At 40.9% G+C, this 15,118-nt stretch overlaps 1 protein-coding gene across 3 annotated transcripts in view; it reads right to left on the bottom strand.

Annotated features, from left to right (window-relative positions):
- The window catches only part of LOC308389230 (single-stranded DNA-binding protein 3), a 39,357-nt gene that overhangs the window by 7,533 nt on the left and 16,706 nt on the right, over positions 1-15,118 (bottom strand). For all 3 annotated transcript variants that reach the window (XM_080870462.1, XM_080870461.1, XM_080870460.1), the window contains exons 5-11: positions 7,094-7,183; positions 2,652-2,735; positions 1,455-1,514; positions 1,266-1,332; positions 786-850; positions 336-397; positions 43-88 (exon numbers count right to left, since the gene is read on the bottom strand). In XM_080870462.1, the coding sequence (XP_080726588.1) occupies positions 43-88; positions 336-397; positions 786-850; positions 1,266-1,332; positions 1,455-1,514; positions 2,652-2,735; positions 7,094-7,183 (474 nt within the window). The remainder of the gene's footprint in view (positions 1-42; positions 89-335; positions 398-785; positions 851-1,265; positions 1,333-1,454; positions 1,515-2,651; positions 2,736-7,093; positions 7,184-15,118) is intronic.

Here is a 15,118-nt window from a genome sequence, read left to right as displayed (position 1 = left end):
GCCTGCCACCTATTGTGTATGTGCAGAGGGCTTCAAACTCACAGAGTTAGCATTAGGACCTGGCCAAGGCCCTCTTCCTCCGGGACCCCTGAGGGGGAAAAAAAAGAAAAGTTTAGAAAGCAAACCAACAATAAAGGGAACTGGGAATATAAAGGAAATATGAGAGTTATATAAGTTTACTAGATCCAAGGATAAACTCTGGACACCTTTTTCCAACAGCTCCTCGGAATTAATGAAGAACATTTAACTGATGTCCTTTTTTTGGATTCTGCTTGCTACTAAAACTACTTGCGAATGAACAGCAGTATGTTGAAGATGAAGCAAATGGGACTTACATGTTCATTCCTGGCATTGGACCACCCATTGAGTTGGGAGGAGGCCTCATACCTCCATAATTCTAAGAGACAAGATGTTTAAAAAAAAAATCCAACACACAGTTAGAGCTTCGAAGCAAAGTTACAAGAACTTTAAAAAGATTTGATTTTGTTGAGTGCACAGGTTTCAGTGTTTTGTTTTATATTCACACATCATACACAAAACATGACTGGACTGTCAAAGGCAGATAACAAAAGACAAAAGTCTTCACCATAAGTGAGTAATGACAATTATAGCAACAAATTCAAGAAAAGTTACATTTCACCCTGTAAGAGGCGCTTCCATACAGTTATATAACCATTAAAAGCAAGCCTAAGTGCACAGCTGTCTCATTCACTATTGCAATTACTAGATGTAGAAACTAACTCCCATCAGAGTTTCGTGCCCTCTGCGCAGCCGATTTGTCATACCTGTGGGCCCATGGCCATTCCTCTGGGAGGGTTCATTCTCATTGGTCCACCCATGTTAGGATGACCTGCAAGAAAAGACCCCCAGAGTCACACACTGAAAGCAACACAGGAATTAAGAAATGCCATAGCCACTTAGAATGGTTCCTTCTAAGCCCTCTGGTAGCAACACTCGGGCCTCTGAAGCTATAATCTGCAGTTAAAATCAGCACAGACCCCTTCCTGAGCCAGACACACCCCCACATATTCAATCTATTCAGGAAGAAATAGTCACACAATCTGAATGTATACAAAATCCCCCAAAGCCCTAGTATGAAGACAATGCAGAGTTTTGTTTGTTTTTTTAACTTCTTGATTACCGACCAAATCTTTTAAGGTATTTTAAAATATCACCACTTTTAAAGTAGATTCAAGAAAATCCAAACTAAAACTTCAGTTACAGACCCATCATCTGCTCTGACCTGTAACTACGACCGGCCTTACCTTGCGGTCTTGTTGGGTCCAAACTGTTTGGCAGGAGAGGCTGAGATCCTGGGATACCACCAGGAGGCTGAGAAAAGAGAAAATTGATCAACACACTGGCATATGTTGGCATCACAGATTCTCAGTGGTGTTTAAAAAATAAAAAAAATAAAAAAATAGATAAACACAATTCAAAATGCTGCTCAGTACCTGATTTGGCATTCGGAGTGAGGGGCGCGGTCCACCTGGATACCGCGGTGACATGAAAGGCTGCAGTAAGGAACAGGGGAAGAAAGAAAAACAGAGGGAAAGGAGGGTGGAAATTATAGGGCAAAGGAGGACACAGAGAAAACACAGTTTCTATTATTGATAGATTCAAACGCACTCAAACAGGGGTGATGGTGAGGACACAGATGAACGCAGTGGTGTTGGAGAATGAGAGATGGCAGTGAAAAAAAGTGCAGATTCATCAACTTAGTAACTTGGAAACCAACAAAATACACTGGCATAAGAGCCTATTTTCTGATTTTTCAAATCTCCCGCTTATACTAACAGCATGCACATTTGTGTGTGCTTAACGGCAGCGCTTACACAGCTCCCTGCACAGCCCGCGTGCTCTCACTGTGGTGTAAGCTGATTCGGCCTGTGGTCTGCCTGGCGTAGTTAGAGACACCTCAGGCCAACAACACCGTTCAAAACCTTAGCGGAAGCGTGTCCACACTCTCTCGCACATAAGACGGAAACCAGAAACCACAAGAATGAAGAGCTGAGCTGCCGCAGTTAATGGGTAAAGGCTAGCTTTACCTCCAGAGTGGCATCTGTAGCTACTGTTCTGGATAACTGCTGAATGACTGAGGATTGAAGTTTTTAAAGACTGGATATGTGTTTGTCAACTGGCAGGCTGTAGCAACCCAAGCCTCTGGTTGTTCTACGTGCATCAGCATACCCATGTGTTTTGTACGTATATGTGACGTTTATAATGCCTGTCCCCTGTTTTATTTATAAGGTGTTAAAACAAGTAAGCAGGGGGGAGGGGAGAGGTATGAGCATGTGTGTGTGCTAAGAGTGACGGAGAAGATAAGTGTGCAACCCCCCACAAGCTGCTCCAGGGGAGGGGCAAGGAGTGAATTATTCATCCCACACGGGGACAGCTGATTCTGGGCCTTGAAGAGGAGCTTGCGTTGCTGCCTCTGGAAGCTCGGCTTTCATAAAAAGGGGGCCCGACATCTACGGGGAGTTACCCTGAACAAAACTGGAGCTCACAGGGCTCAAGGGTGGGAGAAGAAGAAGAAGGTGTGTGAGCAGTGAATGGGAAGAAAGAGGTAGTGTGTGGGTGAGGGGTAGAGGGGAGATTTAGAGGGAATGGAAAAAAAGAGGGGTGCTTGAGAGAAAGCATTTGCTTCTTACCTGGCCATGGGGTCCCATCATGGGGTTGCTGGGGTTGTGTGGGGGGGGCTGTGCATGGGGGGACTGCTGAGAGCCGGGTGGTCCCTTTAAGAAAGAAGAGCGATATCAGAAAGGGGAGGGGCAAAATGTGGGTTTACACCTGGAGGAATTACCCAATCAAAGTTATGAGAGGAAGATGATGGGGAGGGTTGGGAAGGGGGGGGGGGGGGGTGTCAGTGGGGAGTCTTTAATTTGAGGTAGAAGGAAGCACAAAAGTGGGAAAAGCTGCATCTTAACGTGGAGTTGAGAGTTACTCCTTAAAAACCCATAAAATGAAAAGTCATAGAGGAATAGTTTCAATGTGAGTTTGAGTTCAAACAAGCTGACAGAAATCTTAAAGCATAGCCATCTCTCTGATACTTTGGTCCTTCTTGTTGGAGGATTAAATGTATTCGCTAAATCCACATGGGGGCAGTATTGCCCAAGGCTCACTGCAACAGGACAGGCAGCAGCAGGACAGGCACAAGAGGTAACTTCAAACCAGAAAGATGATACTGGCAAAAACAAGAACAGGTTGGAAGTTTTTCCCTGCTTATCGTCAGCCTACTTCAAAGTAAAACGCGTGATCCTGTGAGGGACCCCTCTGCTGGTCTAAAACACTGCATTGTTATTGCCCACTTCTCACCCAGAGACACGCGGTTAACGGCCTCTAATAAAGAAGTCATTATGCAACAGTCTTGTTTCTGCTCCATCACTGTTAGTGCTTTCAGTGCTTTGGTTTTTTTCCTTTTCCAGTTGTCCGAAGAAAACAAAAGCTGGCTGATTTAATGGTAAATGGAATTTTCCATGTATCCCTCCTAGGCAGCCGGACACACACAAAGACAGCACACCGATTACCTCAGTGAGTCTGGTAGTATTTGGACAGTGACAACATTTTTTGTGAATTTATCTCTGCACACACCCAATAATAGATCTAAAACAAAGCAATTCAGTGTAGACTTTTGGCATAATCCTAGGGAGTTCAGCAAAAATACTACGGTCGAAATAAATTATTGCAATTGTTTAAAAAAAAGAAAGAAAAAAAAACTGTAGTTAGGCTCAAAAGTAACTACACAAACTCTCAAAAAAAAAAAAAAATCATACCAAACGGCACGATTTTAAATACCTGATACACAAAACTCTTGCAGTCAATGACTGCCTAAAGTCTCAAATGCATTGACATGACCAAAGGTTAGGTTTCCACCCATGAAATGCTTTGCCAGCCTTTTACTGCAGCCTCATTAAGTCGCTGCTTGTTTGTGGGTCAGTCTGCCTTCAGTTGTCGTCACTAAATGAGAAACATGCTGGGTTGGGTTGATGTCCGGTGACTGACCCAACCATTTAGCAACATTACATTTCTTTGATTAGGAAGCTCTTGTGTTACTTCCGTTGTACATTTTGGGTCATTTTAGAGTCCCACTGTGAAGAGCCATCTGGCCAGTTTAGCAGCAGGCTGCCTCGGTGCAGGGGCTATAGCCATGTACACTTCACAACTCATCCTGCTACTGCTATCAGCAATCACATCAGCAATAAACACAAGTGACCTCATTCCACTGGCAGCCATATATGTCCATACCATTGCCTCGACCATGTTTGACGGATGATGTGGCATGCTTAAGATCGTAAGAGTTTCCTTTTCTTCTCCATATGCTTCCCATCATTTTAGCAGAAGTTAGATGTGGTGTGGGCTTACAGGCCTTTTGATGTTGCTAAGCTCTCCAGCGCATTCCTTCTTTTTAAGAATGCACCATATTGTTGATTAGACCACTCCTAAAGTTTCCACCATCTTTGTTATGTTTTTTTGCATCGAAATCTCTTTGGACCTCATGCTGAAAGTCCCAGTGAGCAGCTACCAAATGCACATTCAACTCCAGACCTTACTTAATCAAGCGGGGGGGGGGGGCGCGCACCTGCGTGCGTCCTAACTACTTCTAGTGCTTTAAAATGTAACGGTTAAATTTAAAAAATGTCCATAAGTGCTAAACAGTCAGTTCAATATTATAATTTTTCAGATGAAATGAAGAAATCAGCTGACCAACAGAATCTGAGCCAATCGCTTTGTACAACTGACTACCAAAAGTCGCTTCTTTTTTTCTTCAAATGCATAGAGACAGACATCAATTCCATACAACTGCTTGTGTTTGCTGGACAGACAACAGACCAACTGCTTGCTTGAGTAAGAAATAGGTGTACTAATTAACAACAAACAACAACAAGATTAGATGGGGTCTACTTTATTGTACGGACCAATATCTGTCTGGGGCAGCAGATCTGTCAGAAGGGCAGCCTTGATAAAAAGCTCTTAATGAATGCAATTCATGGAGAGAGAAAAAAACCTTGAAACTTTGTAATAAAAAAAGAAAAGAAACCACTTGACCCAATTAATATGAGGTCAGCATCTCAGAAGAAAATTTGAACAACCAACAACTATTATAATCTATTAGCGAATTATTTTTAAACACAAAAATGTCAAACGTCTCAGCTGCGAAGATTTGCTGTCTTTTTGCAGAATGATGGAAATTTTAACTGTTTGTTTTTATTTTGAACTCTTGCTCGTAAACTTAAGTCATATCTTGAAGCTGTCATGTCTTATCTGACATACTGTAGACAAAATAACAACTCAAAAACAAGAAAAACATATCGACTGGTTATGAAAGTCATCAGCAGCCGCTGCTTGGATCTCGTATGTCCTTGACAGATTTCTGCATAGCTGCTTGTGTTGTATGTTAAGAGCATTTAAATTTGTGACTGCTTTAGCTGAAAAAAAAAAAAAAAAAGATATGGTGAAAGCAAGAGTTTAGCATTTTTTAAAAGTCAAATATCAGAGGAGGTATTGTTTAGGTGTCGAGCCTGACGTTCTTAACAGGATTTCAAACAACGCTCTGCCTGCGTGAGCCACATTTGCAGTGAACAACCGAAGCTTTCTGTTACAGTAAGGTCGCTTGAACACAATGTGCACACAAACACAGACACACAAGCCATCGTCCAATCTTACTCCTCCACCAATGTTATAAATAGCACTTCCATGCATGTCTCGTCACCCCCCCTCCCCCCTACCCTTTCCCTTGCTTATTCACAGTCATACTCTCACTAGCCCCCCCACCACCATCAGCACCACCACCCTCACTCTCAGCCAGCAAACAATAGGGTGGGACGTAGCCACAGAAACAAACAGTGGGCCACAATCCTGGTGGCACTGATCTTTCACATTTCCCTCTCTTCTTACTCCTCCACTCACCCCTCTTCCTCTCCATCCTTCCCTCTCCCTTAATGTGTCACTCGCTTTTTCGCTCCTACTCTTCGCCATCACCTTATCGTGCCTCCTGCCAAATGCCAGTGCTGTCCATCACACCACTGCCTCACAGTGTTTTTGTTTGTGAATGTGTGCTCGCATGCTTGCACGTGTTTGTATACTGTGTGCGCGTTTGCATGTCTCGTTCTCGTCACTCTTCAGACAGCCATCTCCCACACTAAAACCTTTCCCTTCACAGACCCGGGACAGGTCAGAGACAGACGAGATGGAGATGGAGGAGTGGAGAGAGGATGAATACGGGATGGCTGAATCACAAATCGGCTGAACAGCAGCCCAGCGAGCGCAGAGCCACAGATGAATGAACAGTATGAGCTTCAGAGGCTCTGGTGGGTGTAAATATCTAGAGTGGAATAAACAGTATTTGGAAAAATGTGGAGGGAAAAAAAAAAAAAACACCAAAAAAAAAAAAAAAACCCTGCTACCCAAACTGCAACTATGCTGTCATCTGATTAAACTCCATATAGATTTTACTGTGAAAGTCTTAATTAGTAGAACCTGACTGATATCGGAAGTCAAATTAAAGGCTTAAAAAACAAAACAAAAAAACGGGTATCTGATCAGTATCTTAAGAAGTCTAATAACTGAGGAAAACCCTCCTTTTACCGTCTATAAATATAACAGATATTTTCAATTAGCAGCAAAGCCATGCCTTTTTCTTTAGATAAACTTTAGGTTAAGAAAATGTTCCTGTCTTCTTGTGTAAATAAACCACCAACTGGGCTAATCAAATATTGCTCAGTAATTAAGGTGCAAACAAGGCTGCTTTTATTTGCTACTTAAAAAAAGTTTTCATAAAATAAAAGTCAGCTTCTGTACAGAGAAGACTGTAATTACTGTCAGAATAATAACATGAATGAAAATTTAAAAAGAAACCTGAATAATTTCTCAACTGGGAAATGTCCATGTTTAGTGCAACTACTATAAAATGTGCTAACAATAAAATAAGAAATTGCTAGTTTATTGCTCTACAGAAATAAGTGAACATCGGACAAGGAAGTCAAAGAGTAGACTAAATATAGATTATTTGTTTTGGGGAAGTCAGAAATGAATGAATGGCAGATGGGGTAAAATGAGAAGTGGGTTTGGTGATGACACAAGAGTGGGGTCATACCTGGAAGAAGCCTGGGGGCATGGGACCACCTGGCATGGCATCATTGGGTGGCATGTTGCCCATCACTGGGCTTGGCGCTGCCGCTGCGCTCTGGAAAACACAAACAGATGAATTCGATATGGTGTTCAACGTGTACATGCATCCTTCACTGCTCTACCCTAATGTATATGTGCATGATGCCGCATTGGCCAACAAACGACAACAGGGAGCAGTGGCTGCACCTGCATTTGCCCCCCCCCCCCAAAAAAAAACAACTCCATTTAAAGTTTAAATGTTAGATAGAAGAGAGATGTATTAACCCCCCCCCATCTCTTTCTTTAGGCAAGGCCAGCAATGAAAAGAAAGACTTCAGGGAGAAACATTGCAAAAATATTCAAACACTTCAGAAGAGGAACAATCATAAAATGTCAGTGACACAAAGCTGTAAAGAGACCTGTGCCTGTACTCTGATCTATTCTATCATACACCCAGGAATAATGTCCTGACCAACACAGCAGTTATTTATTTGCACCGGTGATAATGAGTACATACTTTTATGCTTCTTTCATTAAAAAGCTTTTCTCTGTCACAAACAACAGAAATATAACGGCTAATATTAGCAAACTCCTTCCTTTTCATTTCTTGGAGATAAATGAAAACAACACTGACTCTATAATAACGTGCAGCTGATTTGCAAAGCGATCTAGGAACACCGCATATGTAGGAGTTTGTAGCTTGAATGTACTCATATGGAACTAATCACCCTGAAACTGCATTTCAACATCCTAACAGATGCTCCATAGGTCAGCTAGTAAAGTTGAAAAATTTTGCCAATTTGTTTTTTGAAGTTCTCAACGACTATTCCACAGGTCCTTTCTCATTACAAAGAAGCCAAGTGTCAGTAATGGCATATTTGGATCCAGTTTAAGAATCTGACACAAACTACACAATTTGTTACATTTAATTTATTTCAAAATTCAACTAATTTTAATGAATTCAGGAAAAATCTTCATATTTCATGTCTTAAGAAACATTTTGATCGATTTGAAGTATAGTGATTACTTCCTGGTCAGATCACAACAGAGACAAGTGTCATCTCATGTTTCATGAGCTACATATAAAAAAAAATGGTTATGAAATACAGTTCAGCACCAAACCAACTTACATTAATTTATTGTAAACAATTAAATTACTCAAAACTTATCTTCATTACAAGCTTTCATAAGTATCTAATGAGTACTGACAGAGGTTAAATATAGTAACAAGTCTTCTGCAAATAGGTTGATCTTACAGAGTTCTTGCTAATTTTTAGAAAATGAAGCAATCAAGATATTTGAGACACTTAAAGACTGTTTTGTTAGAAGGCCACTGAATCTTTTTTTTTCTCTTCTTCAGTTTTTCTGAATAACATTTAACTCCAAAGCAATTGTCCATTAGATTTTTGGGCTAACATTCCCTATAGGATAAACACAGTGTCTTTAATAGTACTCCATTTACTCTACAAATCTAAGGATGTTTAATTACAAATGCTACATTTCTCGCTTAATAGAAATTTATAAAATCAGTGAGCAATTATGTTATTGTTATCTTAAGGACAAACACAGAAAGCATACCACTCAACTAAAACAAATCAGATGTAACACCAGTACTGTCTCCAGTCCCCTTTACGTCAGTCAAACAATATGGGAGAATAAAATTAGAATCTAGAATAGGAAAAGGGGGGCAGAATGATTCAGCCCGGGAGTTAAATATGATATAACTGTATTCTTGTCAACACACATAGAAGGAGACGCATGTTCAGAGTGCTTACATAAGCAAGCCGGAACAAACACATGTGCACGCAACCACATGAACGCGGAATCGCACAGACACACAAAGGCTTGCATCACAGCCTCATAAAGTGCAGCCCTTCAGTACAGAAAAGCAGACAGGGGAGAACCGCAGGCTACAGGACAGAACAGAGAGGGGGTTTAAGACCCAGGGGAGGGAGTTGCTCTAACAAATACACAGACACACACTTTTGCACATCTACAGATCCTCCAGCACGCACAACTGACAAACACACTATATCCATATGACACACGCTGCATGCATGGACAACACATACCACCAGTTACACAGATGTACACAAACACGCTTGCCGTCCTCCTTCTCCCATCTGAAACCAAAGCACACAAACTGAAATATCACAAACGCACGCACACACACCTCCCCCCATCTTTATGCTAATTCTGCTAGTGAACATGAGCAGGCCACCGAGTCCCTGGGGAAGAAGCAGGGTAGGCTGCCTCTTTCTCTCCTTCTCCATCCTTCCTCTTTTTCTTCCGAACACTTTTCTCGCCATCTTTCCTCCTATTCGTGACCCCCACACTCATTTGTCTTGGCACTGGTGCACACACATGCACAAACACACATACGGCACACACATATCCCTGTGCCCCAACCCTTGTACTATCCCTCCCCATCCACAACCTCTCCTCCCCTCAGTCCCCCCAGTAGGGTGTCAGCAGCTTGCAGAAGCTGTTGCTATGGAGACAGGTCCTATCTGCACTCTGTCCCCCTGGCATCCCCCGCTCCAGGAGCACGGAGACAGAGAGAGAGAGAGAGAGAGAGAATAAGAAGATGCAGGAGAGTGAGATTGGAGAGTGAGTTAGAAGATACAAGAGTGAGACAGAAGGAGATAAAAAGAAGAAAGAAAAAAAACAAAACACGAAGGGAGAAAAACAAAGAACATGCACCAAAAATGGTTTCTGCTCACAATCAATCACTCAGTCACATTATTTTTATGGACTATTAATGGCCAGTTATCTCCTCACACATTCCCTAATTTGCTGATTGAAAATGAATGCAGACTGAAAGCGTGTAGACTGAGCGCGGTTGCCACGAGCAAAAATGAAGGTAGATTTAATATGCAGTTGGACTTTATTAAAATCAACTGGCCTGGGGAAATACAAAAGAATCCAGCAGTGCCTTTTTTCCTGTGTGTTTGTAGTGGCACGTACAGTAGTGTTTATATCCACCTCTCCATTTCTACCTCTGAAGTGGAAGACAGTCAGAAAATCCTGCCCCCATTGCATTTTATCACAATAACGTGATTTACAACAAATCAGATCTCCAGGAATGGGTTGACATTTGTGAAGGTAAACGTTAAATGCTAATTCACAAAGAACATGTGTGTACAGGGGCGACAAGTGTGTAAACTTATGAAAAGAAGCAAGTTCAAGAAGACATAATAATCCACAGCAGATATTAGTACTGCACTAATTAGCTGATATAATAGCAACGTGGAGTTGAGTTGAATTATTCATTTCCAGGCAGAAGCATGGAAAAGTCTACAAAATAAGGAGTGCATGAAAGAAGCACCTGGTGGCAACACAAACTCTTTAATGTCTGACATGCAGCAGAAAGAAGAATGTGTCTCTTTTATAGAAGCCGGCAGAAAAGTTCAACAAAACCCACGGGACGCATTTTCAAATGCCTGGGAATATTTACACTGTTTAAACTGTAAACTATATTTTAATGGCCTTCCGCGGAGCGCTGCACAAACACTGTGTCAAAGCATCCTGGTGCAGCATCTGCTCAAAAACAATATCAGGTGAGTTTTTTTATGTTACCTGGCTATCAACAACACGGAATCTGGGCCAGAGACCTGATCTGTACCTGAGCTATATAAAGAAAAAAAAACAAAAACACAACATTATCTTTTAAAAACTCAAATTCAACTGGGTGCACCTTCATGAATTATGATTTTGTGTGTACGATTTTGGTGACAACAGGTGGACTATGGCTTATGGAGCTCATCCATTCAATTCAATTGGGTTTTATGTTTACAACATACTGAGCTGACAAAGGGTCGCAGCTGAAACAACAGCACAAGTATCAACATTGAAAAATAATGGATTTACACTTTCCTAATGAAAAGTATTCAATTATTAGCGTTAAACTTACATTATGTATTCTTTCCTTCCACCAACATCTTTACCTTTTTAGGGTTTTCATTTCTCAGCCACTCCATACTCGTTCACAACTTGGCAGGAGAGCGTAGCGACCTCTGGACTTACATAGTCACATAGTGTTGATCTTTCTTTAACTATTAAACAAGAAAGGCTTCAGTAACATTTATCACCCTAACCTGTACAGGCTATGATTGCCACACAGGTGTTTCCATTCTATTCATGATATTCTACTCAGAAATTCAAATCTCCATTATTCGCACTAAATATATTTACAGCTAGCAAAATATACTGAAGATAAATTTGAATCATTCAGAGAGTGGGCCCGCCTGTAGCCCACTCTCTGATGAGTACATCCACAGTTTATTAAGACTCTGACAGACACCTCAAACGAAGCATTAATTGGGTACACTGACAGTCAGAGAGCCTTGGTTCATATCATCCGACTGTCTTCCCATGCTTCCTGTTTCTCTCTATTGCACACTTGGACAAAAGGCCAAAAAAAGTCTTCTTAATAGACTGATGTTTGTACTCTTATCACACCTTTTCTGATTTGAGCCTGGATGATGATTTCTGTGACAAGTCACCCTTCATCTTTTCCTGTTATTTCTGGATTATACACTATCCAGTGAGGCAAAAATACCTCCCACTCACATACCAGCAACAATAATAATATTCATTCAATCCTATTGATTCAATTTTCTAACATATGAAGTCATTAGTTACCAAGCAAAGAGTGAAGACGGTCTCTTGGGCTCTGTAAAACCTTTGACGTGCATTTGTTCGTTCCATGAAAATAATTTTACACTTGAGGCAGCTTTCAGTAAGCTGACTGTACCAAACTCTTCAATGACCTCACTTTATTGAAGCAGTTTCCTCCTGGTTGGAGTGAGATGAGTTTAAGTAGTTTAGCCTGTGGAAATCAGGATGAACTCAGACGTATTCCACCCTCTGCCTCGCTACCAGGGTGGCAAAATATTTCAAGCTCTGACACCTTAATCCAGAGTTGAGACTGCTTTTCCTTTTCAGCACAAACTCATGGTGTTGATGAATAATCTATCAAAGAACAAGACACTAATGATTCTGATTGGCTCGTATAGTACAGTATGTAGATAGCCTATACAAAATAGCATTGATCCTTCCCTCTCCATTTCCCTCTCCCCACTCTCACCCATAGGACCTACCGGACAGATCAATAGTGCTCAACACATTATTGACCTCCGCCTGATACCTTTCACAGGGATAAAGACAGAGATATAAACACTGGATGGAAAGAAGGGCGTGAGGTAGGAAGAGACAGCAGATGCACCTGTATGTGTGTGCTTGTGTCTGTATTTATGTGTGTCCCTGCCTGGAGAGGTACTAATCTACATTCTGGTTCACACTGATATGTACCTCATCACTGTCTCCTTGACCTGCTGTCCTTAGCGAACAGAGTAAGGGAGAGAGAGGGGGGGGGGGGGGGGGGGGGGTAGAAAGGCAAAGGAGTGAGGATGCGAGACAGAGTATATGGAGATGGGAGGGGGGAAAAAAAATAGCTGACTGTGGTGATCTGGCTAATTTGCCCAGACCAAACAGTATGTTTCACTCTGGAGCAACAGGATATGGCTGCTCCTCTCACCGTCACGTCTGACAAACACGCGTGCACACACACAGTCTCTGAAAACCCAGCTGGTCCTCAAAACTGGCACAACGTGCACGCTAAACACACACGCACTTCCCCAAACGCTGCTGCCAAGGTAGCAGTACTGAACCAGACAGGCGGACTTGTGCGCACACACCGGATGACAGCACTAATACATGCTGCAGACACAACATCCACTTAGCCAACGCTCCAGAGAGATGGCAGAGCGTCCAAAAGACAAGACTATGGGTGGAATGAGAACAGCAGTGAATAACAGTATAGATTCAAATCAAGGAGAAGGAAGAACTGAAATTATTATGGATGTTTTAGTATTATTACTAGTATTCTAAGTAATACAGTAATAAATAACTAATATATATATATAAAAACACACTTCTTTCTCTCTTACATACTTTATTCTGCAATGCAAAAAGCATAAAGTTCTCCATTTAGCTGATCTGGAGTCAGCCAGTGACAAAAATATAGATTGAAATAAAACATGCTTGTGTTTTATGTCTCTTTGCTTTTAATAGAGGAATTTGTACATACATACAAATACTGTTTTAACAGGATTATAGACATTTTTAAAAAAATCACTGTGGTAATGCGACTTATATGAAATTTCAGGAATTTAGAGAGATTTCTGTTTAATGTGGTCAAAAGAGGAAGAAAGCAGCAGTTACACAGCAGGCAGCAATTTGGCAGAATAGTTTGGGTTTTTTATTCAATTGCATCTAAGAGGCTTTCTCCTTAAACTATTCACAGTGAAAACATATTGCAGGTTGTTTAATATACTGCATGTCGTCAGCTGGTTTTAATGGATTTTTTTCAGGAGAAATTGCTGTATAACAAAGAGCTGCTTTCTGTCACTAATGCTTCATTAGGTTTAAACACTTTATGGCATTAAAGGAAATGGTACAAATATTATTACGCTGCTACTGTCCTCCAAGGCATCAGAAAGTGCTGAAAAGCACCAAAACACACACCAGTACAGATATACTATAACTTTAAATACATGCTGTTTTCAAATTTCCTGTAGTTTTTTTTTTTTTTATAGTGTTATTGATTTACACATAGTTGGAAATTACAGTTGCTCTATTTAAAATAATAACAAAAGCAGCTATCTTTAATTTCCTTCTCTATCCATTTGGTATGTTCACTGAACTCCATTTTCAAATACCTCAATTGTCTCTTGGTTGTGTCTTTATACCATCAACACTGCCCTCTTCTCTTCAGTGCTAGTAGGCATTGTGGGTAAACAGCTAGATTAGCCAATCAATCTTGTCTTGAGAAAAGGGGTTGTAGGGGTGGGGGTGGTGGGTGCAACAAGAGAAGGAGACTCAGACAGAGCGAGTGATAAGCGAAGTGAGAGGAGAGGGGGTGGGCTGGTTTGTTAGATCTAAGAAAGAGTAAGAGGTAGAGTTAACAAGGAAGAGAGGTTAAAAAAAGTTTTTGGAATGAATGGGGACAGAAGACAGATGCGGATGTGGGGGTGTTACAGAGGTACTCAACGCTGCAAAAATATGACGTGAATAGGACAGAGCTGCAGAGTGTATGAGAAGAAGACGGGGAAGGAGTTTGAGAAGGTAACAGAAAATGGCAGAAGAGCTTCCTGAAGAAGCTTTAAAAGCAGAAAAATTAAATAAATAAAACTCAAGGGCCTCTATAGCCGAGCAATGAGCACTCGTGACCCCTCGTCCTAGATGAATACATCCCCAAGCTCATTCAAAACATAAATTCAAATAAATCCATTAAAAAATAAAAATTAAAAAATAAAAAACAACACACAATAATTTAGCAGAAATACTCATTTATGAAACACTTTATACTATCACTCATTAACATAAGTGATCAAGCTAGCAGTGCTAAATTACCCAGTAAGCAAATACTTGCAAAAAGATGTTGCTGAAAGCTGAATGACAAAAATTCACTTAATAGAAGATTACCAAGTAATACAACACAGCCCATGACAAGAATCCCTGGTCTTGGTCTTATTGACAAGCCCTGATTAAATTATACATACATATACATGGTGTTTGCCTTGGCTTCTGTTTTTCTCATGTTTACTGCACTTCAGCTAAATATTGCCACATTAAACACATCACTTTAAAGATGTGTTTGAAATTTATAAAGCTATTTAAGCATGAATTAAAAACCTATACAAAGAGATCTATGAATATTACAGGTAATTTTCTATTGAAAAAAAAAAAATACACAAACAAATCAACTATATTATAACCCCTGTAGTACTTTTATAACCCGCATCCAAAAACTAGCCAGACCTCATTTGTGTCTCTGCACCCAGCGGACAGAACTGTAATAATGTTCCTTAAACGCTGGCGTGCACTCCTGCAATCCTCAAAAGAGTAAGAAACTGTTTTAACGTAAGGTGAAATGCCTTTTTCTTCAGTGCCTCTAACTGGCTCGTTCTTTTGAAACCAGTAGAAAAGGACCTGTGCTCAGAGACCA

This window comes from Rhamphochromis sp. 'chilingali' (assembly GCF_963969265.1).
Source record: "Rhamphochromis sp. 'chilingali' genome assembly, chromosome: 21".
NCBI lineage: Eukaryota > Metazoa > Chordata > Actinopteri > Cichliformes > Cichlidae > Rhamphochromis > Rhamphochromis sp. 'chilingali'.
Note: the sequence above shows the minus strand (reverse complement) of the source record. Positions and strands in the feature narration are given on the sequence as shown.